This window comes from Sceloporus undulatus, chromosome 2 (assembly GCF_019175285.1).
Source record: "Sceloporus undulatus isolate JIND9_A2432 ecotype Alabama chromosome 2, SceUnd_v1.1, whole genome shotgun sequence".
Lineage (NCBI taxonomy): Eukaryota > Metazoa > Chordata > Lepidosauria > Squamata > Phrynosomatidae > Sceloporus > Sceloporus undulatus.
In genome coordinates, this window is record NC_056523.1 from 187,928,723 (window position 1) to 187,955,537 (window position 26,815).

A 26,815-nucleotide genomic window follows, 5' to 3' on the forward strand; every position below is an offset into this window, starting at 1 on the left:
CACCTAGTGATACCACTGAAGAACAGAGCAGAGGGGAGAGGCTGCAGCGGTTTGCTCTTTCCTGAGCCTACTAGGAAGGGCAGGATTTTGCCCCCTTTTCTCCTCTTCCCCACTGCTGAATTAACTGAGTGCAAGCTACTTTTGCACTTTGAACTCAGTTTGCAGCAACTGAAGTAAACTGAGGACAAAACGAGAAAGTGGGAGAAGAAAAGAGAGAAATTGAACTTTTAAAAAGCAGCTGAAAGGTTGGACATCAGAGGATTAGGTGGGCTTGTCCTTGTCAAGTTGGAACAGTTGGAGGATACGTGATGAGTCCCCAACAGGCTTGGCCAATAGCTCTCCTCCATGATGGATTTCTAGAATTTCCTTGCCAAAAGAGCCAGTGTCTAAATAAATCAAATTGGAAAATGCTTCCTGAAGGTAAACGTTTTGAAAATCCCTGATCTACAGGAAGCCTAATTCCTACTGCAAAAAGTATAAATAATATTGCAGAGGGACAAATGGATCCTGATTCCCTTTCTTGAGGCCTTTCTGGTCTGAAGAAAGTCTGGAATAGGGTTGCCTGGTGTAATAAGGTGCAGGGCATCATGCAACCACCACCTACTGAAATTCCCTCTTTTATTCAACTCTTAAAAGTACATACGCTGTCCTTTATTTCAGCTGATAATCCTATGAATGAAAAGAAAACCCTTGATAGTCAAACATTTTCATATGTCAAACAGTAAATAAAACCCATATGTTCTGGTTCTTATCATACTTACTCTCCCTCTTCATTTGCTTGTTGGATTTATATCACGCCTTTCTCCCCTAAATGGGAGCCAAGACAATTCTAAGCATTAAGTTCTAGCTCCCGGCTCCTCTGTAACACCCTCTGCCTTCTCTTGACAGGTTTCATCATTTGTGGAGCAAAATTCTAAACAAGGTCTGACAATGGATTACTCCACTGTGGGGGGTCAGGATCCTGCTCCCCATTATTTGGAACCTGCCCATTTACAAGCAAGTGATGACCCAGACCTCTTCTTTCCTGGTTCAGAGGGTGCTGACCCTGGGGCACTGCCCACATATTTTTCCCGGGCATCTGAATCCTACAGGCACTCGCCAGGTATGTATGCTGTGAATGCAAGGCAGGTGATACACTGATTTACTCAGACCACTACTAGTTGGTCTCTGTACTTCGTGTCAATATGGTGGGCCAACCATATGTGTAATTTATTGTAGGGAAGGCAGAGACTCATTTTCTTTGTACTGGGAGAATAAATCCTTGCTGATCTACTGCAAATCACTGAGGGATCTGCCAGTACTCTGAGATCTACCTTCTGCTCACTCCTGGCACTCTCTTACTACAGTACTACCATAACTGCCAATGCATAATTAATTTTGCGGGGACTCTCCCTGGTCTTTTCCCAACAGTGCGGCAGTTGTATCCTTTGCTCAATGGTTTGCAATGGGTGGACGGACACCCTTACAGCACAGCAGCCTGGGCTTCTGGGAAGCCCCACACTGGACTCCCAATCTATACATCCTCTTCAACCTCCTCCTATCAGACCCTGCAAGCACCCCCTTCACCCAAGGACCTTACCCCTGAGGATAACAAGGGGAGCCCCAGATACTTGGAGATGCTGAAGATGGAACGGACCAGCCCGCCTCACGGTGAACTGCTCACACTGGGGACCTCAACTGGATTGACGGCCCACAGCCCTTACACCGTTGGCCAGGAGTACGGATACTTCCAGCAGGCTGGGAGTCCTCTGACAGCCAGATACTCCCCAAAAGTGCGAGGAGGAGCACCGCTCTCACCCACTGGTATGTTTTTCTGCTGGGCACTGCATAAGACAGAGAATAAAGTGGGATTGTGGTGACAAAATGGACAGAAACATTTCAAAATACAGGTGGAAGGAGGGATGGTGGATTCCAACTTGAAACAGTTCTCCATATGTAAACATCTGTGCAAAGGGAAGACATCAGGAGGAATTTTTAATTCATCTATTGACAAGAAATTAAATTGTGTTGTCAGAGGATATTAAAAGTCAGGAAGCATACAAAACTGTATGCTGTAATCCTGTGTTGTTGTGGAATCAAAATCAAAATTCAAGGGTTGAAGCACTGGGACTTACTGATTAGCAGGGACAATGACACAGCCTTCCACCTCCATGATATCCAAGTTCTCACTAAGGTGTTTCTCACACAGAGGTTTTTGCAGCTCAGATCCAGGGTGACTCCTGGTTAAGCTATGCGACTTCACGTTATAACATGAATGTTTTATCACACCTGGTTGTCCTTCCATTGCCCTTCTGAATCAAGGGGGAATCGAATCCAAGGCAAGTCACGTGATGTGGATTCATGCAAAACGGAGTGAGTGCACATTGTATTACTACATGGGTGCATACCATGAGGATTCAACGATTCGAATCGGCACCCTTGCGCATGCTCAGTGGGGGTCTGAACGCATCGTGACCTTGTACGTTTCTGGGGTGAAAAGGGGTGCAAGTTCTTGTTCCCTGTTTCGCTTAATTGCGTGATTGCATGAATATTTGCCTTGTGAATATTTCTGTGTCTTCTTCATCCCCCTTTTTTATTTCCCCTTCCATTTCAGCAATTTCAACACACACACAGATAGACAGACAGACAGACATATCTGTATATTCACATTCATGCTCATACACACACATATATATAGTCCAAAAAAATGAGTTGCCCTGAAAGTTGCCCTGAAAATGAAAGGACCACCAAAAGGAAATGGGGGGAAATTGCAGTGCTGCATCATGGGAAATTTGCAACCCGGGGGGGGCGGGTTGCAGTGGTGTACCAGAGCAGAAGCAAAGTTGCATTCCACACGAGACCAATTTGGAGTGAAATCGAAGTGAGCTTGGAAGTGATTTCTGTGAATTTGCTTGTTACCAATTTCACCAAAATGAGGAGTCACTTTGGAATCACTGCAGAAGCCCCATGGAAGGAGCCCCCATAGAAAGGAATAATATGTGATAACACATCACATTATTGCGTGAATTCGCATCATTGGACTCGCAGTCACGTTGGATCTGAGCTGCAAAAATGTGCAAAAACCTCTGTGTGATAAACACCTGAGTTTACCTACAATCCTCACATTAGCAGTCTGTGTGTTCCCAGCAATAAGATATAAACACAAACACACACACATTCACAGATCAATGCAACTTCCAGCATTTTGGAATTTTCCTTGGGGTCGTCACTATAAATTATAAAAAAATATATAACTACAGTACACTTCTACTGTGACCAGCTCTGGTTTGGTCCATTCTACTACTTCAGTTTGTCACATGCGAAAAGCAAGATCTTCATTAGTATTTGGGATATGTAGCTACATATTTCTATCCCACACAGTCTAGTGAAGGATGACTTGAGACAACTAAGACCCAACATGAAGGCTCACTCTCTATCTGTACAACAGAAAGTAGTAGTGGAATAACAGTTTAGTGCTGGCTGTGGTTAATCTGTGGTAAAGGGAATGCCTAGGCATAGCATATTTGTGTGAGGGTTGGAACTGTCTCGAGAGTTTAACCTGAAGGTTCAGGCTGTTGCTGCCACACAGCAGAAATTAAACAGTTTTAAAATCACTTTGATTGCCATGACTCAGTGCTATGGAATTCTAGGATTTGTTGTTTGTGAGATATTTAGCCTTCCCTGTCAGAGAGCTCTGGCACCCCATCAAACTACAGATCCCCGAATTCCCTAACATTGAGCCATGGAAGTTTAAGTGGTATCAAATTGCTTCATTTCTACAGACCATCCCCTGTCTGATAACATCCTGTGTTTGCTTTCCAATGACCAGTCACAAAACAGGATGCTAAATGCATACTATGTAGGTAAAGAAGGCATGTTTTTGACAGACGTCATTCATCCTGTGAGTGAGCACCTCAGGGAAAAAAAGTTGATAAACTTGCTATAGATTTTAGCCCTCCATGCTAACAAATCAGCTGTATATTACACAAAGTTGCACGGCACTTGTTGCACTATAGATTTGTGTGTATGTGTATGTGTGTGTCCTCCCAGTATGAGTACGGCATAACCTTGAAGAAGGGAGAATAGAAAAGTCCTCCTTTAGGAAGGTCTGCAGGCCCTGGGGAAACACAGATGGCATACAAAAAGATCTCAGGTTCAATATTGAGTTTCTCCAGATACAGCTAGGAAAGCCCATCTGAAAAATCTGTTATAGGAATGGAAAGAAAAAGAATTTCTGGCCAAAAATGGTTCCCCAGAATTTCATAAATCTGGCTGGTAAGAATAACACAGATGAGAAAGGCACAGTTTTTGCATAGTATTTGCACATCCTATAGCATTTTTTGTTTTGATAATTTAGTAACTCTTAAACTTTTGCATTTTGTGAATTTTTAACTTTGGCCTTGAACAGATGGGTGTGAAAAAGCGGCTTGATCCTGCTTTTCCCCACACCCACACAGCCCACTGCCCACACTCAAGGCAGGCCAAATGCGCAAGGCTCGACCTCATGGTGCGGTGTCAAGCCATGCCACTGGGTAATTCTTTTTGTTGCTTCTCCACCATACATGCACACCATTGCACAAACACACCACGAAGTACCTCCCACATTTGCCCAGTTGCCATTCTATTGGATAGCCATCCCTTTGAGCGGCCACACAGTCGCATGCGCGATGCTCCATCCATACAGGGCATCAGAGGATTGGTGTGTGAGTAATATATTGGCAAAGTACAATTATGGAGGCTCCCCATACATGCCCCCTTTATTCCCCCCCCTTCCCCCCGTTGGACTGTCTGGTTTGTGTATGTTGTAATTACATCCATTGGTGTTGTCGCACTTTCATTTCTTTGCTTTACCACAGCCCCACACTTGCCTTGGGCCATTTATATGCAGGTGTGAAGATGCATGTCTTTCATGCTTTAGCCCCAGAGTGCAGCTTCGGTCTGATTTCTGCCCGCTTTGGAGGCATGCATCATCTAAATGACCTGCCTTCAGAACGGTTGGAAACTGCTTTATTTTGCCCTTCTTTTTCACCCCTTTAAAAATATTTTTTAATTGTAAACTGCCTTCCATTCCAAATGGGGAAAAGACAGGAAGGCTAACAATAACAATAAGAATAATTAATTCAATGTTGTTGTTGTTTCACAAACAAAAAACATGAGCATTTTCGCAAAGAATAATTTCTCGAAATATGAATAATGGATGAAAACTGCAGAAATTTATGTGTTTACCTGCAACAGGGAGAAACGACAAAAATTATTGCACATCATGATGAAGGATTAATTTGGATTGTCCCTGCCAGTTCAGGACAGGTGGAGGGTATGCAACAACAACTGTGAATAAGCTGACTTTTAGGAGTGGCAGTACTTAGAGCCAAATATATAAACTGCAAGAGTATCTGTACTGACTCTTGCTGGTAAACCATACCCACAGAACTCCAAAATCACCAATTCTAGATTTGTGGACCATGCTATATTCTGCAAATTATATGTACTTTGCACTTGCACAGTGACACGTTTATTTGTTTGGGATATGAAGTCTAGCACCAAAAACATGTCCTCAAGCTGAACTCATACGTTCTAAAGCCCTGATGGGCTAGAAATTTTCCTCCTTTGTTGTTGTTGTGTGCCTTCAAGTCATTCCATGGGTTTTCTTGGCAAGTTTCTTCAGAAAGGGTTTGCTATTGCCATCCTCTGAGGCTGAGAGAGTGTGCCCAAGGTCACCCGTTGGTTTTACATCATATTAAAATAATTAATATTCCACTTCCTAGGTTCTAATGAGTTACTGCCCATACCGTGACTTGCCTGCTATCTTACTGCTTCTCTAGATTTCACTACACAGCATTACATCAGAGACGAGGGCAGCATTTGCTAGAGACAGTGTGGTGTAATGGTTGGATTGCTGGCACTGAGACTTGGGAAATGTTCAAGTCCCCACTGAACTGTGAGACTCACTCGGTGATTTTGTCCGTCAGCCTCACCTGTCTTACTGGGGCTGCTGCCACATTGCAGATTTAGTGCAGTTTGACACCACTTTAACTGTCATGATTCCATCCTGTGGAATCCTGAGATCTGTAGTTTTCTGCGGCACCAGAGCACTCTGACAGAGAAGGCTTAATATCTCATGAAACTACAAATCCTAGAATTCCATAGCACTATCCATGTCAGTTAAAGTGATGTCAGACTGTATTAATTCTGCAGTGTAGATGCAAGACTGGGTTGCTGTGAGAACAAAATAGGAGGGATGAGCTATTGAATTCACTGAAGGAAGAGTGGGTTAGAGTGGAAAGGCCAGTTTATTCTGCAAGTTCTCTCTTGAACGTCTTCCTCAATTTCTCCCCTCAGAGGCACGCGAGTGTGTGAACTGTGGAGCCACTGCCACACCCCTGTGGCGAAGGGATGGCACCGGCCACTATCTCTGCAACGCCTGTGGACTCTACCACAAGATGAACGGACAGAACCGGCCCCTCATCCGGCCCAAGAAGCGCCTGGTAAGTCTCCCCATCCCATCTGTGATCCCTCTGTTTTCAGTCCCTCTCTCCAGATTTGCAGTTGCCTGCCCATTAATTAGACTTAGAATTGAGTGGTCTTCCAATTTTTAAAAAGTAGTATTCTAATTTTAAGTGGTATTCCAATTTTTAAAAAGCTATGCTCAGTCAAGTAGACGACACAGCTACGATTAACTGATATCACAACAGTGTTGGGGTAGGAAATTATGATAAATTTTGTTTTATTTTTCTAAGAAAGGAATAGGACATTACAGAAAATCCATCCATGTAATAAAATAACAATGTTTGTTCTTATTTCCCATTGACACACTCTATTTCTTTGTTATAAGAAGTGCAAAAATAAACTCAATTTCTTCTCTTGTTACGTTCAGTTATTCATTTCAGCTTTCTCTACTCCTTTATTAACTTACTGGTACTCCATTTCAGATAGGATAATCACATTTTCCCACTATTTTGCCAAGACAATCTTGGAAGCCATTGAAAAAATTTAAAGAAATAATGGGACATTTGTCAAATTAAAATTCAGAATTGGCAATAAACAAAAGGGTCCATAGCAATTGTAACCTCTGTAACTTACATCAGATGATGATAAATATAAAGACTGTGGTTACTGAGAAATTTACTTTTAAAAAGTAATCAACTACAATATCTGTTGGTGATGTTGTTGTTAACAGCCTACAAGTTGACATTGACCCATGGCAACCTATGAACGAGAGACCTCCAAAAAGTCTCCCTATCCTCATCCACCCTGTTCATCTTCTGTAGATTCATGGCTGTGGTTTTTCTGGTTCAATCTATCCATCTGGAATGTCGTCTTCTTCTTTTCCTATGGTCCTCAACTTTGTGGATGTGTGCCCTCAAGTTGTTTCTGACTTATGGCAACCCTATCATGGGGTTTTCTTGGCAAGATTTGTTCAGAGGAGGTTTGCCATTGCCTTCCCCTGAAGCTGAGAGCATATGACTTACCCAAGGCACCCAGTGAGTTTCATGACTTAGTAGAGAATTGAACCCTGGTATCCTGAGTCATAGTCCAACACCAAAACCATTACATCATGCTGGCTCTCAATGCTCTCAACTTTACTTAAGCATTACAGTATAGTATTTTGTTGTGAGTTCTTTCTCGTGATAGGGCCAAAATACAGCAACCTCAGTTCAGTCATCTTTGCTCCTAGGAAGAGTTTGGGCCTGATTTGTTCTAGGACTGATCCACTTGTCTTTTCAGCAGTCCACAGTTTTAAATAAATTGATTTTTTTCACTATCAACTTTCTTCACTCTCTAGCTTTTACAACCATATATAGAAATGAGAAATACGATGCCATGGACAATCCTCACTTTACTTTACAGTATTTCAGGATCTTGTCCAGTGTTAGGTTCATGCATGTTCTTTTGCACAAGGAGCTGTCCAATTGCTCCTTGCTGAATGTCATCCTCCACCTGATAAGCCTACTGCAGAGGGAAGGAGCATGCTCCCTTTCCTATCTAGTGTCAGAGGGTGTCCATTTAATGTCTGAGGTATTTGGGGGGGGGGGGGGCACCTGAGAAGGAGCCTCCTATAGATGGAAGAAAATAACAGCTGTCTCAATCCTGGATTTCCACTGTATTCCAGGAGAAGGGCAGCTGCTGTTTGCTTCTGGCTATAGAAGGGGTTATTCAGACATTGGTATTTTTTAGCATGACTATCTGAATAATTTCACTCACACATTCTGGTTTTGTTGTTCACACTATTTTTTTATTGGAACCGCATGTCTGTGCATCTCTGTGAGTTCTGTTGCTCAGATTTGAAACATGTTCAAGGCATGCAGAGTTTCATCCCAGTTTATCCCATGTCTATTTGCATTGGTTATTCACACAGGTGACAATGCGAATCTTTTAGAAAAACCTGGGGAAAACCCGATATTGATTATCATGGGTTATTTTGCAGCCCCCTCCCCAACTTACTTGGGTGCATTCAAAATGCACCCACATTCTATTGGGATTATTCTCATTGTATGAATAACCCCAAAGTCTCCCTGGACATCCTGTACCTTCCCCTGGTCACTAAATGGCTGAAGGAGAACGCATCTGACTTGTCAAGCAGCAGTAGCCCAGATAGAATTGCATCAGTGGAGCATTATGGATTCTGACCATAGATTAAGTAGTAGTTAGTAACTAAATGTTGTCTGTATGCATTGTGTTTGTTGTATGCCTTCAAGTTATTTCCGATTTTGGAGGATCCTAATGATAATCTATCATGAGGTTTTCTTGGCATGATTTGTTCAGAGGATGTTTGCCATTGCCTTTCCCTGAGGCTGAGAGATTGTGACTTGCACAAAGTCACCCAGTGGATTTCATGGCTGAGCAGGGAATAGACCATGGCCTCCAGAGTTGTAGTCCAACACTTAAACCACTATGCTACACTGGCTTGTTACTTTTAGTTATTTGGTGTGTGTGTGTGTGTGTGTGTGTGTGCATGCGTGTGAAGAATCTGAATGCTACAAGCATGGCCCTGCAATACAAAACAAAAGACATTTGCTCCCTGTTTGCATATTCACCACATCACCCACAACAGAGCATGAGGTGGTAACATGAGGCACACCACAAGCCAATTCTTGAACCTTGTGATATTTCTCCTCCACCATTTAGTAAGGATACCCGTCTATAACCACACAAGTATATACAGTACTACCATTACACTGTAAAAAAATCTCTTCCACAAAAAACCCAACCATGATGTTATTCCTAAATTACAAATCGCGTAGTAATGTAGTTATGCCTTCACTATTAGGAAGGGAACTAACGACAGGTAACTTGCTATTTATAACTACAGTGGTACCCCGGGTTACGAAAATAATTCGTTCCGCCGCCGCGTTCGTAACCCGAAATCCTTCGTAAGCCGAAAAAGCCATAGGCGCTAATGGGGAAAAGCCGCGATTTCGTGCGAAATAGCGCTGAAAAGCACCAAAATTTTTTTCGTAACCCGAAAAAACCTTCGTAACCCGGAACAGTTTTTTCCTATTGATTTTTTTCGTATCCCGGGAATTTCGTAAGGCGGTGCTTTCGTATCCCGGGGTACCACTGTAGTTAATTCCAAGGATTGGCATTGGCATATGGTGACAGGAACAGCAGCGATAAGATGAGTGATGTGATGTCTAGAGAAGAAAGTCCTAATTATCCTTTATATCAGGGTTCTCTTAAAGCAGCAGTCTAAAAACCAACAAAAATCTGGTATTGCCATGAAAAGTTTAGAAGTCTCACCAATCATGCAGCTAGACAAGAACTTTATCCTCTCCCTCCAACAGGAACACAACAGAAACACAAAACTGCTGAATCTGTCCAGATGCAATTCATTCTAGTGCCACCTAGTGACTAAACTATATTATAAAACTATCCACCCAGCTCTCATTTAATTTTAAAGACTCAATGTTGCTAAACACCTGGTAGGTCTGGTGTTTAAATCTTGAAGGTGTCTGAATAACTTGACAAGAGCAATGAAGGAGAACAACGTCATGTGGAGGGAGCAAAAAAAAAAAAAAAAACACATGTCATTCCATTTGCCTGCCGGGTTTGTTTAATAATGTAATAAGACTCTTAGGGTCCTTTTTCTCCATTGGTCACAAAATGGCTGTGGAGAGGGGGCTCCTGAAGCTAAATGGTGGGCTTAGGGGGCACTCTGATCATTGTATGAGGTTGGTAGAAAATTCCAACTTCATCAACAGCCGAACAAGACTTACGTGGTGTTGGCTAGATGGTCACAATTACTGTATATGTCACTAACAAAATGCCAAACATTGTCTTCTAAAAAAAATCTTCTAAAATTTCAAATTATGTGATTTTGAAAGTTCAAATTTGTTGTTATGGTGGGTTTTCCCCCAATCCTAATATGTGGAGAATGGCATGGGATGCCAGGTAAGGTACAAACTATTATCATTGCCATGTTATGAGGATGGGTACAAAGCTTTCATTGGATTTTGAAAGGAAGGTGGGACCCTAAAATGGTTCAGAGTTACACCTTTACAGAAATGCTGTACAGATGAATTAAATCAGAATTGCAAAGGATTTTGTAGTTTCAGGGATTACTGGAACAAGGTAATCAGGGCTTCAGATATCCCTCTGAAGGAGTACAGTAGTACCTGGGGCTGTGAATGAACAAACAATACATGTGTATAATTCATTATTGTTGCATTAAAATAATGCAGATTGTCAGCAAGCGAGCTGGAACCCAGTGCAGCAACTGCCAAACCACCACCACCACCCTCTGGCGCCGCAACGTGAACGGAGAGCCCGTATGTAATGCCTGCGGCCTCTACTTCAAGCTCCACAATGTAAGTTGAGGCAGTGAGAGGGTGGGATGAGTGTTCTATAGTTTTGGGAAAGTGATTACATCTCTGTGGCCCTTATCACACGAGCAAAATTTGAAGTTATCCCAGGGTCAATGTGAAGGCAATGTGAAGGCAGTGCAGGGGCAATCATGGGGTTTCAAGTTTGTTTCTCACCCAACGCCAAACACAATCAGGAGCCATCTTAAACACAATCAGGGGTCATTCCAGGGTCATTCCAGGGTTAGGTAAAGTTTCAAGTTTGTTTATCACACGATGCCAAACGCAACCAGGAGCCATCCTAAACACAATCAGGGGTCCTTCCAGGGTTAGGTAAATTTGGAGGAAAAGAGGATTTACCTAACCCTGGAATGTCCCTGGAATGACCCCCGATTGTGTTTAAGATGGCTCCTAATTGAAACACCATGATCGCCCCTGCATTGCCTTCACATTGACCCTGAGATAACTTCAAATTTTGCTCGTGTGATAGGGGCCTCAGTCAGTATGGCTATGCTGGCTGGAGGACTCTGGGAACTGTGGTCCAAAAAAGTAAATTCTCCAAGCTCAGTAAGTGAGTAGAACAGAAACATCTCTCCCTTCTTCCTCCCCTTGTTTGTATGTGCCTGTCTGTGTGTGAGACTATATCCAGGAAAGCTGAATCTGGGCTCTTTTTGGGAAAGAGTCAAAGTGCTTAAAATCTCCCCACTATCACCTCATGCATACCCCCTGTTGCTTTGGTCATTGTTGCTGTTGTGCACCTCCAAGTCATTTTTGACTTATGATGACCTGAAGGCAAACCTATTACAGGGTTTTCATGGCATGTTTCTTCAGAGGGGGGTTGCTATTGCTTTCCTCAAGGCCCAGAGAGTGTCATATAGTGGGTTTTCATGCTCAAGTGGGGATTTGAACCCTAGCTTCCAGAATCATAGTCCAAACTGCTAACCAGACCAGCTTGCTGCTTTCGTAATATTACACAACATTTAACAAAAGAATCACATTGCACTTGTACCAGATAGGGTTGGTGATGGTGGTGTTTGCCTTCAAATCACCTGTGACTTATGGCAACCTAAAGGCAACCCTATCACAAGATTTTCTTGGCAGTTGGTTCAGCGGGGGTTTGCCATTGCCATCCTCTGAGGCTGAGAGCGTGTGACTTGCCCAAAGTCACCTAGTGGGTTTCCATGGTTGAAGGGGTTGCCAGGGTGAAAACTGTAGACATCTCTTGTCCCTTTAATGACTGTATAGAAGAGGGGATTTCAGCAGGCGTTGCTTGGTATCTGGTTGCATGACAAGCAACAGCAGATGAAATTCCCTCTTCTGCACATCTGTATATGAGTCCTCTCAAGTTTTTACTCTGGAAACACTCGTTTTTCCATCAGGTGAATAGAGACAGCAACAAACAAATCACCTTCATTTGGGCTTGATCATGCCTCACCAGAGAATTGTTGACAACAAGTTTCAGAACAAAGATTTTTCTAGAAAGGAGAAAACCATTGCATCATTGTCCACCACACTCCTAATGCTCACTCATTCTGAATTAATACTCTAGAGTACACTGGGGAGCTATCGGATTTTGGTACAAGGCGGCTAGGATCTCAGGAGCTGGTATAGTGTTGTGGTTAAGACTACATGCGTTTCAAAATAGGAACTCAACTGTTCCCACCACAGCATTGCCATGAACTCACGCAGCAGCTCTGCTCTGCTCTGGGCCCACAATAAACTCCAACTCCCAGAATTCCATAGCCATGAGCCAGGGCAGTTAAAGCAGTGCCAAAACGGGTTATTTCTCCAGTGTAGATGCAGCAACGGTTACTGCTGTGAGACTAATTATAGCAAAGAAATGGAAGCCCGAAGAATTACCAAAAATAGAGGAATGGAAACTGAAAATTATCGATATGAAAGAATTAGATATACGGACTTTCTTAATAAACAACAAGACCATAAACAAAGTGGGAAAAGAATGGCTTCCTTTTGAGAACTTTGGGGAGTTTTCATGAAGGGTATAATTTGGAAGCAGACAAGTCCATACATATTATATCTACTCTAACAATATAAAAATATTGTACAAAATAGTAACTCTATTGTCAGTTTTATCTATAAGAAAGATATTGGAAAATACGTTGGCACAAATATAAAGATTACCGGTATGTTTAAGTAGAGAAACACACAGGTCGACCCTTTTCTTATTGGCAATGTAATAAGAATAGTTTTTATGGAAAGTGATTAATGAAGAGCGATATAGACAAAAGTACTTTTTCTACTAACAAGAACCTTAGAAATGATTTAGTGAGGTTTGAATAATATATACAGTAAATCACCACTCCCAATAAATGAGGAACTAGCAGAAGTGCATATTTTTTATAATTTAAAAATACTTGTATAATGTAATAATTCATAACGAGCTTAGATTATTGGCGTTTCTTTATTTTTAATTTAAATGTGTAAAAATATGAATTTTTAAAAAAGGAAGCAGCTCTTAACAAGCAGCGCTTAACAAGAGGCCAAATGAAAGTGTTGGTTTCAATTAACTTCTAGCCATGTATTTTTCTATAAAAGTAACATATTACCCACATTCATAATGACACGATGCACACATTTCTGGCCTGCACCCCAAATATAAGAATTGTATTTTTGATCCATAGCCCCAAATATATTGAGCCCACACACTTCAAAAGCAGAACTTTTTGGCATGTCTTTCAGTCTATATAAAAGGGAAAGCTTTCCAGTCCTCAAATAGGGGACATCCCTTATAAGAAGAGACACCTTATACGAAGTAACACCTGGAACCCTATTTCCTATATTCCCTGGAGAACGAAGGAGCCATTTAGCTGCCCTTGTATGCCTCTTCTAAAGGGCAGTGGTTTTCTGTCCAAGATATTTGATCAGCATTGCCTGTTCAGTTTGCCTAGCCCTGCATCCTCTGTTTATATCATGGCTGGGGAAATGTAGATGCTTCAGATATTTTGGCCTATATGTCCCACACCCCTACCCCTAGCTTGACCAGTGGTAAGAGACTGTGGAAGCTGTAGGCCAAACCATCTGAAGGGCTGAAGTTTCTCCAGCCCTGTGTTCCCACTCTGCCAATAGCAACCTTTATGGATGGTGGAGATTCAGAGATGTGCAGCATCTGTGCAATCTAGTAGTATATCCCTTACTTTTATGATTTTCCCATGGTTCTGTATTTTGACTTTATGAGCCTTATCTCAGTACCAATTACAGGCTGAGTCTCCCTTGTCTGGAATTCCAGAATCCAAAATATCCCAAAATCCAAAATTGTCCACATGGGTGGCTGAGATAGTGACAATTTTACTTTCTGATGTTTATACACAAATATTTATACACATTATTTAAAACACCGTGTATAAAAATGTCTTCAGGCTATGTATATAAGGTGTATATGAAACATAAATGAATTTCATGTGTAGACTTGGGTCCCATCTCCAAGACATCTCAATATGTATAGGCAAATATTCCAAAATTCAAAACACTTCTGGTCCCAAGTATTTCAGATAAGGGAGACTCAACCTGTATTGGCTCCCTTGACCTCTCGGTGGCATTGTGCTCACATTTAATTGTTGCTCCCACTTGCTCCCCACAGGTGAATCGTCCCTTGGCCATGCGCAAGGATGGGATCCAGACACGGAACCGCAAGGTCTCCTCTGCCAAATCCAAAAAGCGCAAAGGAAATTCTGGGGAAGCAGGCATAGCCACAACCGCCCCCTTGGAGATAATGTCGCCTCCTCTGATGGGGGATGAAGCCGCTGCCCTCTATACTCTGAGCCCCATGATGCTGCCAGGACACCTTCTCCCTTTTGGACCCAATCCACACCTTCTAGGATCTCCACCAGGCTTTTCTTCACAGGCTTCTCCTGCCCCACATAGCTCTCCTGGAGTTGTCTCTGCACTGGGGTAAAGAGCCTTGTAATATACATTCCGCACATTCATGTACAGAGACTCTGGGATATGACTGAGGAAGAAGCATCTCCCCCCTGGTAACTTTTTGAAGCAGCCATAACCATTCAGTGCCCCTTGAAATGACAACCAAAAAGGACAACACTGGGAGTGTACTATGAGCCCTTACCTGAGAAGACAGGGATCTAGTATGGAGTAATTATTGTAAGCAGCAGATAAGGTGGTGATAGATGGGTAAATGTTTCCAAACTGTACCATTTCAGGCTGGAGGTGGAGAATGGTGTGGTTGGATTCTTCTCCATGGTGGGAAACAATCACTGCCTTTGTAAAAAATTGTTTAGGAGGGGAAAGGCTAGTCTAGAAACCTTCTTCTTGACATCTAGTTTCCTATGTATAGTGTGTGTGTCTGTGTGTATGAAGATGCGTTATCCTGCTGTTCACTTGCTGCCCAAAGCAGCAGAGTCCAGGCACAGTTTTGCTGTTTTATTGCACAATCCCATTTGTTCTTGGTGTGAAGTAGGCCACTAGAGTATCCTATCCATGCCATCATCCAGCTTTTTTTATTCATTTATAAATAACTTCTTTCCACTCAGCTGCATACATACTGTCTGCTCATGTGCAACCCCTGAAGTGGTTCAATCCAGGAAATGCATTACCAGTTACTCCTCCAGTCCATTCATACCATACAGTTATAGTGCTATGATTGTACTTTAATGGCCACAGTCCCATCTGATGGAATCCTGGGATTTGCAGTTTAGCGAGGGGCATTTATATTTCTCAGCTAGAGAACTCTAGAGCTTCCCCAAACTACAGATCCCTGGGTACCATAGGATGGAACCATGGATGTTAAAGTGGAATAATAGCACTATATCTGTGTAGCGTATACTGCTAACTGCATAAACGGGCTCTTTGTCCAGAATTAGGAGGGAGGGAGTAACCGAAGGGCATAGCGAGGGGAGTACTCTGTCACACTGTTCCCATTGAAGGAGTTCAAAAGTCCTTTGCCTGTTGTGTCTTGGCTCAGTGTCCTTTAGCTCCTTCCAGTTCAAAATATGCCCCCTGTTAAATATTAGTTTCTGACCAGGACAATTTGTACATATTCTTTATGAAGAGAGAGGCTGATTGCTGTCTTGAATGTTCTCCCCTGATCCTTTTCTAAGCCCACCAATGTGTTTTAAATGCAAAATAAAAGCAAGTATGTATAACTGTTAAAGACTTCTTAACAGTCAAAGCACAACTAATCTATATTACTACATTTATATCCCACTTCCTCAACAGATCCTAGGCAGAGTATAGACCCATGCCCTTTTGCTTAAAAACATAAGTGATGCTTTGGTGGACCAGACCAAAGTCCACCCATTTCACCATTATTTGTAACAATCCAGATTCCCAACAATTAGTCAGCACTGGGTGATCCAATGGGCCACCAGTGGACTTCAATCTACCTTCTACCCACTCCTTTTCTCTACAAATATCTCTCAGTTCACCCACTCTCATCCATTTGTTTTTTCTCCCATTATAGCCCAGCGCCCAAATCCTTCTTCCCCTGCATATCACACATTGGACTTTAATCACACTGGCTAGAAAAGTGGAATTTTAACAAGATAAAAGTGTCTTTGGCTGGTACTTATCACACACTGTCATGTCCATCATGCTTCTGCCTCACATTCCATTCATTACTGTAGTGCACCTTTTCACTGATGCGCAAAACCCATCAATGGGCTTTCAATATCATTGGTATTCTATGACTGCCTTCATGCGATAGGTTCCTTCTGCTGCAGTTCCGCTTTTCAGTCACATAGTGTGAGTGGGCATGATTCTGCTCTTCTCCCCCTCACAGCAATTGTGGCCATCAACAGCTTCCTAAAGCTGGCTGATGTGCACACATTCCCACAGCAGCCAGGTTCAGGAGGCAGTTTGTGGCCACAATCCTTTTGTGGGGCTTCTGTGGAAATGGGCACACAGCAGACCACATTTCTGGAGGGGGAGGGAGAAATTATTGTGGCTGCCAGTCACTTCTCATAGCCAGCTGCTGTGTGCACATTCACAGCAGGTAGTGTGAATGTGCACAGCAGGGAGTGTGAAGCTGCCAACTCCCAGAGAGGCAGTTGGCAGCTGTGATAGCTCGTTCCCCCTTTCCTCCTGGAAGCCAGTATTTGGCAGTGTGGAAAACAGATCAAATGATCATAGATTGCCAAAGCACTATCATGGGCAAAAGCGTGATAAGAAATGATGCCAAACTGGTATGCTTCCATTCTTAAACTAGTGCAATTGTGGTAGGACAACAGGCTGGTGTGATAAAGTCCATTTTCCCACTGAGCCTAATGACTTAATACCTCCACTCTTACTTCTAAAGTACCACAGCAGAAAGGAAGTGATGTGATTCATGTTGTCTCTGAACCCAGGTACTATATACCTCATTTACTGTGGTTTCTTTGCTGGCTTTCCACATTTGCTTCTGAGTTTCCATTGATGTCCTGTTATTAGGGACCAAAATTGTTTTGAGGCTGTTAAATACACACACACATATACACACAGATATACATGCTTCTTTGTGTTCATAACAAGTTCATGAGGATAACTTGTTTTTCAATGCATCCCAGCTATGGTACTTCTTGCACTGTAGGAGAACAGTTCTCCCATGGGGTTCCAGCTTTCTCAACTACCTTCTGAAGAAATTTATTTAATTAAAAGCAAGATTTAAATTGAGGTAGGGCCCTTTAGGTGTTTCACCTACCACTCCCAGGTGCCTTAGTCCACATGATCAGTGATAAAATATTGTGAGAGTTGTAGTCCAAAATATCTGGAGGCTCAGAGTTTCCCCATCCCTTGTTTAAATAAAGGCGGGTTACATACCGCCGAGAAGCAGCGCTGTCCCACTGCCACCGCTTGTGGCGTCTGGGAGCCGCAGCTGCCACACCGCAGGGCACCCGGACGCTCAGAGGAAGGAGCGCGGAAATCGTGCTCCTTCTTGGGCCCCGGAAGAGGCGCCGCAAGTGCCAAAGGGAGCACTCGCGGCGTCACTTCCGGTGCGCCACGTGCGGACGCAGAGTGTCCGTTACGTCAATATGGCGGCGGCCGTGTGTAACGGCCGCCGCCATATTGTACGTATTGAATATGTATTAGGGTTAGGGAGGTGCGGAAGCACCACCCCTTCCTAACCCTAATACGTATTCAATACGTATTTTTTGGTGGTCTATAACCCACCAAAGTTTCGCAAGGGAAAGAGAAGTTTTTTCCTCTTGACATAAAGTCAGTGGCATCCTGATGTCTACAAGGCAGTAGCCATGGCACAGGACAAACTGGATATGATGCCTGGGAAAGTGCTAAGTCAGAAACTGAGAAGACCTGAAGCTGAACAGAGACCTTTTATTCCCCTTGGTAGGAACTACTGCTCTCAAGCGCCACACTTTCTTATGAAGTGGGAAGCCTTAATGGGATAATCCTTGAAATGGATTCCATCACCTCCAACATTTCACAGATAAAAACTCTGGGCAAGCAACATGAGAGTGTGATTAAGATAGCAAAAGTTATAAATCAGGAAGAATATACGGTCTAGGAGACCCTGCAACTACAAGGAAGAGAAAGATTCTGCCATGTCTTCTCCTCTCCCTCTGCTCATTTAACTGAATGCAAACTACTTTTGCACTTTGAACACTGTTTGCACCAGTGATGTGAGTCAAGGACAAAGGAAAACTATGAGAGGAGGAGAGAGAAACTGAGACATTTAAAAAGCAGCTGAAAAAGGCAGATGACAGAGAACAAATCAGGAATCAGGAATGACCCCAATTTCGCTCTTCATGTGTAATAATTAATCACGTGAATTGACTGGATTCGAATTGGACCTACTTCCCCTTCTCTTCGCAGTGGCTTTGGAGTTCCAATTTTCACGTGTGATAAACTCCAGAGACACTCCATAGTTGTGTTTTACCATGTCTCTACTACTGCACTTGTTTAAAATGAGCACCATCTTCCTAGCTGGGATGAGTAAAGCAATCCATTCCTGACAAGGAATCTTGAGTCTGAAGACACACTCTCATCTTATCCCCCACACTTTGGATTTCTTTCCCACATCAGTTAGCAGAATAAGAAAAGAATCCCTCCAAGCGTGATGGTGGTCCCCCAGTTTTGATCTCCCTTGAAGTGCTGATGGTGCAGGCCTTATCGACCGAGATCTCTTCCTCCCCTTTTCCCACATCCTTCTCTAGAGCCATCAAAGGAGGCAGTGGGGACTTCATCAAGGCCTAGCCCTTGGAGGCCAGCAAAATGAGATCACTGCAGTCCCACGCAGTCCCGCTGTCTCAGATAAGGAGCTGGCACCAATGCTGAGAACAAATGTTGAAAGGATGCAAAAGGCAGGAAGAATTGAGGATTGGCTGAAGTGCTTTCTCCTGGGTTCATGGGGTGTACTTCATCCCAAAGCAGCGGGTACCACGCTGACCTAAGAAAAAACAAATATCTCCAGGGGATGAAAAGAAAGTTTGCCAGAGCACTTAGAAGGCTTGTGATCACAGATGGATGATCTCACTGCGTAAGATGCTCTTGATAAAACTGGTTTCAGTTCCCTGCTTTCTGCCACAGGAAGCTTGTGTGAACATGGTCTACTTAGATCCACTGCACAGAGATTAAATTACATCTTCTGTACTGGGAAACAAGAGATTAAATTTTAGGAAGACAGGAAGCTGATTTATATGGAGTCATTGGTCCATCTAATTCTAGCCTAATATTGTTGACTCTGACTGGCACTAGCTCTTGTTGGGGGAGAGAGGTTTTTAGGGGATCCAAGGATTGAACTTCAGACTTTCTACACACAACACAGGTGTGTTACAGAGCTAGCTACAGCTTTCTCTCTTCAACTGAGTTCTCAGCGTATTATGTTTTCTCTGTGAGAATTAAGGGCTCGAAATGCCCCCGACAGAGACGTAGCTAGGATTTTAGGAAGGGGGGGGTCCAGACTCAGTGCCACCATTATAATGGGGCTTGGGTGCGGCGGCACAGCAGCACGCACCATTCATTTTTCTAATGGAAGGGGGGTCCGGACCCCAAGAACCCCCCCTTGGCTACGTCCCTGCCCCAGATGTGCTCACACATAAACAGGCAAAAGACACACAGTGTAATATACACAGAAATGGGGCGTTCTGGCAGTTGTGGCATTGGGCAAATGCAATCCTCCACTGAAGATGAGCCATGGGTGAATCAGTTAGTTTTGCTTTCTCCCATGCTTGATTTTGTTTATATACTCATCTCACGTTCTGTCTGTCTCACTGTTTAACACACTTGAGAAGTTCTCAAAACCAAATAAAATTCTCATCAATTTGCCCTGGCCCAAATCAGATGGTACAACCATTGCTTGTACTGTACAATGAGGATCATAGTGTACCTCCCTGTCTTGCAAGGGTTGAAGATGAGGGTGTGGATTGGCTTATGGAGCTCTCCATGCTGTATGCTATTTTGGGAATGAAAACTAAGCTATTTGCTCTCTGGGCTACTGATGACCACTTGTCAGCTGAAGAGCAAAAATGTCCCAATTACAATCCCCATTGTCCCATCCTAGATGAAAAATTTAGAGCTTGGTCTCCAATGCACGGTGATGGGAATCAAAAATAGAGTATGGAGGGGTTGTGCCTTTGGTTAAGGGGCCACAAAGGTCACATTAGGCCCAGGCTGGTGATGCCCATGCCAGTGAATATTACATCCACTCCAGATTTTAAGATGATCTCTCTAAGGGGTTGTCCACACTGGCAAAATAAAGCGGCTTCACACTGACTTGAAGCCAAGCTGTTTAGATGACATATGATGTGAAACTGTGTGGAAAGCGACATGAAGCTGCATTCTGAGGCAAAAAGAAGTCCTGATATTCTGTCTTAACACAGAAAATGTGCAACATCACACCTGCATATAAACAGCACGATGCCAATCATATGACACATGCCACAAAAACAGGTGAAAATATGAGGAAGCAGGTGGGAATGTGGGAAAGCAAAAATACGAAAGTACAATAAAAGTGGGTCGCCAATAATGCAATGGATGTAATTAAACCACACACAAACCAGATGGTAGAACAGGGAGGAATGGGGTGAAGGGGGCATGTATGAGGAGCCTTCATTTGCCAGTGTGTCACTGGGCACACTGATGCACTGTACAGGCGGTGACATCGAACTGTGTGGTCAGTCACATGGAGTGTGGAATGGGATGGCAGCTGGGCAGGAGGTGTGAAGTAACTGGGAGTCACAGGAGGTGTATTTGTGTGATGGATTCAATTCAATGGGGTTGGCTAAGAATGGGCAACTGTGTGAGGAGTGAGAACCTGTTTTTACTTCCCTGAGCTCCCATGGGCTACAGTTACCTTCCAGCACACCTGAAGTGATGCCATGTCATTACAAGCTGCCATTCTGGCTAATTTTTAGTTATTTTTCTCCCTATGTTTGGGAGGAGGGTTCTGGGGGAACGGGGTTACACCTTAACCATTAACATTTCAACCAGTATATATATATATATATATATATATATATATATATATATATATGGCTTCATCTACATTGCACAAATAATTCAGTTTGACACCACTTCAACTGCCATGGCTAAATGCTATGGAATTCTGTGAATTGTAGTTCTGAGAGACATTTAGCCTTCTATGCTCTGAGCTCTGGTGCTACAACAAACTACAATTCCCAGCATTCCATAGCATTGAGCAATGGCAGTTAAGGTGTGTCAACCTGGATTATTTCTGCAGTGATGATGCAACATATATATATATATATATATATGGTAGGTTAAAAATCCCCCCCCAATTGCATTGAAAAAGATTACAGTGAAGATTTCTGGGGGAAGGAAGGAGGCTGGTGTAGAAGGAAATCAGCCAGGTTTCTCCTTTTGTTCATAATACAATAGAATTGGAACTGCCAAAAGAAAGTCAAGTGCCAGACTGATTGGGATGTCAAGAATTTTCTCATCTTCAAGGGAGTCAAACTGAAGGGCAAAATAAAGTGGCTTCTAGCCACTTTGAAGGTGGGGAATTTATATGACGCACGCCTCCGAAGTGGGTGAAATTTGAAATGAAGCTGCAAGCCAGGGCTAAAAAACAAGGGCAAACAGAAACCGGGATACTCCAGTTTAGTTCGGAAGATGCGTATCATCGCTGCTGTATCTAAACAACCTGATGCAAGTGCAGGGCTGTGGCAAAGGGAGAAAAAAAGAAACTGCAACAACTCCAATGGATGTAATGACAGCATACACAAAAGGGGGACATGGGGTGAAGGGAGCATGTAAGGGGGGGCATCCATGATTGTGCTTTGCCAATGTATCACTCGCACACCAATGCATCAATTTGCTGTATGGGCGGAGCATCGCACGTGAAATTGTGTGGCTGATGGAATTGTTTCTGGGTGGAAGAGTGGGAAGTACTTGGAGGTCGCAGGCGGTGTGTTTGTGCAATGGTGCCAATGCATGGTGGGAAAGTGACAAAAAAAATTAGCCAGTGGCATGGTGTCAAGCATTCGGGCTGTGCATATTCTTGGGAGCCTTTTTCCTGCCTGTCTGCTCCAGCCCAAGGTGAATGCCTTGATATCTTGAGACAGCCTCTAGAACAAATGATAAACCCCCTACAAGACGTTAAAAAAAGCAGCAGCAGCAGCATTTCAAGTCCTTTTTTAAAAAATAAAATTTCATTTGTATCAAAATCTTGCAGGGGTTCTTTCTATGCCCAGTCCTACATTTTTTTCACAGAACTCAATGTATACAAAATACAGTTTTAAAAATATATATACAAATTTGGTAAAATTCAAAGATATAGCCATGTTAGTCTGTAGAATCAGTACGTAGAGAGATCTTGTAGCACCTTTGAGACTCACTGAAAGAAAGAAATTGGAAGCATGAGCTTTCCTAGGCTTCCAATGCAGAAGTAGATTGAAGTCTACCAATGTGTTGTTTCTTTCACTGAGTCACAAAGGTGCTATGAAACATCTCCACATACAAATGTTTTTGTTTTGCAACAAAGCCCTGAATTCCTACAAATATGTCAATTTGTTTTAAAACAGTTTTTTTGCAACAAAGCCCTGAATTCCTGTATATGTGTGTGTGTGTGTGTATATATATATATATATATATATAAATTTGTTTTAAACCAAATGTGTTTTTGCAAGAAAGCCCTGAATTGTTGTATGTGTATATATACATGTGTGTGTATGTATGTATGTATATATACACATACATATACATATATGCATATGCCACCTTGAGTCCCTATATTGGGAGAAAGGTGGGATATAACAAAATAATAATAATAATAATAATAATAATAATAATAATAATAATAATATATTGCAATTCAGGGCTTTCTTGCAAAAAGAAAACATTGCACATCTGTTTTTAAAAACAGTGTATTTTGTAAAACAGTGTGCGTGTTTAAACAGTACGTATGTTTTCTAAAAGCAAAACACTTTTTAAAAGTATCTCTTCTTGCATGTGAGACCAAAATAAGGAAACATTTACACCTCCAACCATGGATGGCACTACATCAATTAAAAACTACAGTCCAACTTGGAACAGGCCAAGGAGCAGTAAAGCCTGGCTTCCAATTCAGATGATATTAAAAGTGGATTTGACGCCTTTGGATGCATCCACACTGAAGAAATAATCCAGTTTGAGACCGCTTCAACTGCCCTGGCTCAATGCTAGGGAATTCTGGGAACTGTAGTTTTGTGAGACATTTAGCCTTCTCTGTCAGAGAGGGCCTTGGTGCCAAAATAAAGTACAATTCCCAGGATTCCCTAGCACTGAGCCAGGGCAGTTAAAAGTGGTGTCAAAACTGGATTATTTCTGCTGTGCGGATGCAGCCTCAGATAGATATTTATTTATAGATATTTATAGTCATAAACACATTAATAATTATATTTATACATACATATTTATATTTATAATTATAAGTATATTATATTTAAAATTATAAATATATTATATTTATATTTATAGACATGCCAATAAGGGCCCTGTGATCTTTAGACTCAAAAGCCACTTCCCCACATTTGGACTATAATCTGAGGCAACCACTTCTTTTGGAGGATCTTCAAAGCCAAAGGCTTTATTTCACAGGACCAGACCAAACATTCCCGCAGGGGGAGCAACTTGGACATTTGGGCTGAAAGGGACTCGGAAGCGATTACTGTGATTTTGAGAGATATTTCTACAATTCAGTTATAAGTCATTTATCTACCCTGACTCAACCCCGTTTAGAAAAACGTGTTGGTTGGAAAATGAAAGGTGACTGGAGAACACCCCTCTCCAGGGGCAAATGGTCTCTCCCAACCCCTCCTCCTTCACCCACTGACCGCTTTCTGTCAGTCTCCCCAGCCGCCCCGCCCAATTTTCAGAGCCCGCCGTCCCAACACCGCCTCACCCCCCCTCCGCACGGAATGGTCTCGCCCCCTAGTGAAGGCGGCGCCGGGTGACAGCATCAGGCGGCGCCCTGGGCGGAACCAAGTCTCGGGAAGAGAGGGGTGTTTGTGTGCGGTAAGGTGAGCGCGGGCGCCAGGTAAGGAGGGGACACACCCCCAAGGCACTAAAGCTGGGTGGATGAGGGTGGGGCTGCATTGTCCTGCACTGCTTTGTTGTCATGTGCCTCCAAGGCGTCTTCAGATTTATGGCCACCCTCTCATGGGGTTTCCTGGGCAGGATTGGTCCAGAGGGAGTTTGCCATGGCCATCCTCTGAGGCTGAGAGAGTGTGACTTCTGGCCCAAGGTCTCCCAGTGGGTTTCTTTGGCTGAGCTGGGAATTGAACCCTGGTCTCCAGAGTCATAGTCCAATGCTCAAACCTCTGCTCCACTAGCATTATTCAAAGACACAGCAGTGTCAGTCTGTAGAAGAGAGAGATCTTGTAGCACCTTTGAGACTGAGGTCCAGAACACACACTGCAGAAATAATCCAGTTTGAGACCCATTTAACAGCTCTGGCTCAGTGCAGGGAATCCTGGGAATTGTAGTTTGTTGTGGCACCAGAAGTCTCTCTGACAATAAACCCATGAAAGCCTTCGACTCCACGTTCTTTTGGATTGCAAAATAGCATCTTTTTTGTGTTGCAAATGGATGTTAAATTTCCTGGGCTTTGAGACTCTCCCAGTAGCCCCTTGGCCAGAAGGAACGCTCAGAAGCAGTTTTGTCAGGTGCATCCTCTGAAATATAGCCTAAAGCACCTGGCATTTGCTGGTGGTTTCCCATTCAAGGACTACTTGGGTCTGACCAAAATAATTGGTGGTCTCCCATCAAAGAACCAACCAGTGCTGACCCCTGCTTAGCTTCCAGGTTCAGACAGCATCTGGTGCTTTTAGGGTACTTAGGATTTCCTGAGGCAAGGAAGACTCAGAGGTAGTTTTGACAGTTCCTTCCTCTGAAATACAGCCTACAGCACCAGGATTTTGTGGGTGGTTTCCTATCCAAGGTTTAACCAGGGCTGACCAAAATTATTGATCATCTCCCATCTCCTAGACAGGATCTGGTGCCTTTTACGGTACTTAGACATATGAGGGTTTTTTAGGCAAGGAAAATTCAGAGACGGTTTTGCCAGTTCCTTCATCTATAGCCAACAGCACCTGGTATTTGTTGGCAGTCTCCCATCCAAATGCTAACCAAGGCTGACCTTGCTTGGCTTCCAATTTCAGAAGAGATCTGATGCCTTTAGGGATGTTTAGGCTGACAGGGAAATGAATTGAAGGCACACAAAAACAACAACAATAACAAAGGGATTTTCTTAGACAAGGAAGACTCAGAGATGGTTTTACCAGTTCTTTCATCTGAAATATTGCTATCAGCACCTGGGACTCATTGGTGGTCTCCCATCCAAATACCAACCAGGACTGGCCTGGGCTTAGCTTCCAGTTTCAGATGGGATCTGGTGCCTTTTAGGGTATTTATGCGGATAGGGTTTTCTTAGGCAAGGAATACTCAGAGGTGGTTTTTGCCAGTTCCATCCTCTGAAATGTAGTATGCACACAGCTATTTCATCTGCAGCTGTGGAGCCCATTGTGTTCTTTGTCAGAGCTGCAGATTTCTTGCAACATCTATCAGTGCAATAGGCTAGGTGCCTTATTCTGACGAAGGTGGAGATGGAGAGATGGGAAAGCCCAGTGCTTTCATGCAAAAAGTTCAGGTTCCAATAGTGCCGTCTCATGCTTTGTCTGCTTGGAAGTAAATCCTCGCTCTGGTCAGTGGCATGTTTTCTATTCAGTAACTGTGCGCTGGATTGCAGGCTGGGTTTCTTCTGCTTGGAGAGACAAGGGGTAGTGGTGAGACTGAGATGAATGGAAGATGAGGGAAAAGTGAGAACCAACAGCACACAATGGAGACAATGCAAATAGGGAAAGAAAGGGGCTTGGCTTTAAGAGGTGGAGTAGGTAGGGGCATAGAAACCAGAGGGAGTGAGCTGGCACTGTGAGAAAGAGCATAGATTTCCATAGGTATTGGTAAGAGGATGTGACAGATTCTGCGTCTGCCGCTCAAGGTGCGTTTGAGCCTCTCTGTTGCATTTTGGCATGGACGAAACATAGCTTTAAAATGACTTATTTTGAGGTTTGTGAAGCAAGACAATTTCTGAACTGTTAGATTTACAGTCACATTTCAACCTTGTAGCCTGTTTTGGGTGCCAGTTGTGAGTAGATGTGTTTTACTGGGGGGACATTTTTAGCTGTCCCCCATTGGCTCTTGGATATTTTGGAATTTTGTATAGTTTGCATTTTAGCCACAAAGAAAATGTAAATCTTAAATTTCCAGTCGTCAGGAGAGGTGTTGTATCATGTACTGTCATTGTTAGAGGAATGTTCTCACAAGCATTAGATGAGGAACTCGGGGAACACATTTATATGTCTACTCGGAAGCAAGTATCATTGTTTCCTGTGGATCTTTGTCCCAAATGACTATTGGAGAACTGCAGCCTAGGCTGTTTTTGAATTGTAGAAGATGATTGAATATTCCTCTATACAGAAATAATTCCATGCAGAAAGCTTCCATGTTATAGGAAGGGCTCCTACCTAGCATTGCTTTCTCGCTGTTGGCTTGGTTGTGCAGGGCCTCCTCTGTTGTGTCTCTCCATCTCTGAATTATCTCCTAACATGGGCATATCTGGTTAATTATCTTCT

The 26,815-nt window shown here is 43.1% G+C and overlaps 2 protein-coding genes across 6 annotated transcripts in view; both read left to right on the forward strand.

Annotated features, from left to right (window-relative positions):
• Positions 1 to 15,902, forward strand: part of GATA1 (GATA binding protein 1) — a 28,897-nt gene extending 12,995 nt beyond the window's left edge. For all 3 annotated transcript variants that reach the window (XM_042454610.1, XM_042454612.1, XM_042454611.1), the window contains 5 exons: positions 889 to 1,102; positions 1,411 to 1,803; positions 6,319 to 6,464; positions 10,659 to 10,784; positions 14,377 to 15,902. In XM_042454610.1, the coding sequence (XP_042310544.1) occupies positions 889 to 1,102; positions 1,411 to 1,803; positions 6,319 to 6,464; positions 10,659 to 10,784; positions 14,377 to 14,691 (1,194 nt within the window). In that variant the 3' untranslated portion in view covers positions 14,692 to 15,902. The remainder of the gene's footprint in view (positions 1 to 888; positions 1,103 to 1,410; positions 1,804 to 6,318; positions 6,465 to 10,658; positions 10,785 to 14,376) is intronic.
• An 8,160-nt stretch (positions 15,903 to 24,062) lies between these two features.
• The window catches only part of HDAC6 (histone deacetylase 6), a 41,064-nt gene continuing 38,311 nt past the window's right edge, over positions 24,063 to 26,815 (forward strand). The window contains exon 1 of one of the 3 annotated variants that reach the window (XM_042449215.1): positions 24,063 to 24,219. The gene's annotated coding sequence lies outside the window, so the exon portion shown is untranslated. The remainder of the gene's footprint in view (positions 24,220 to 26,815) is intronic. The other 2 variants (XM_042449218.1, XM_042449216.1) reach the window with 2 other exon arrangements.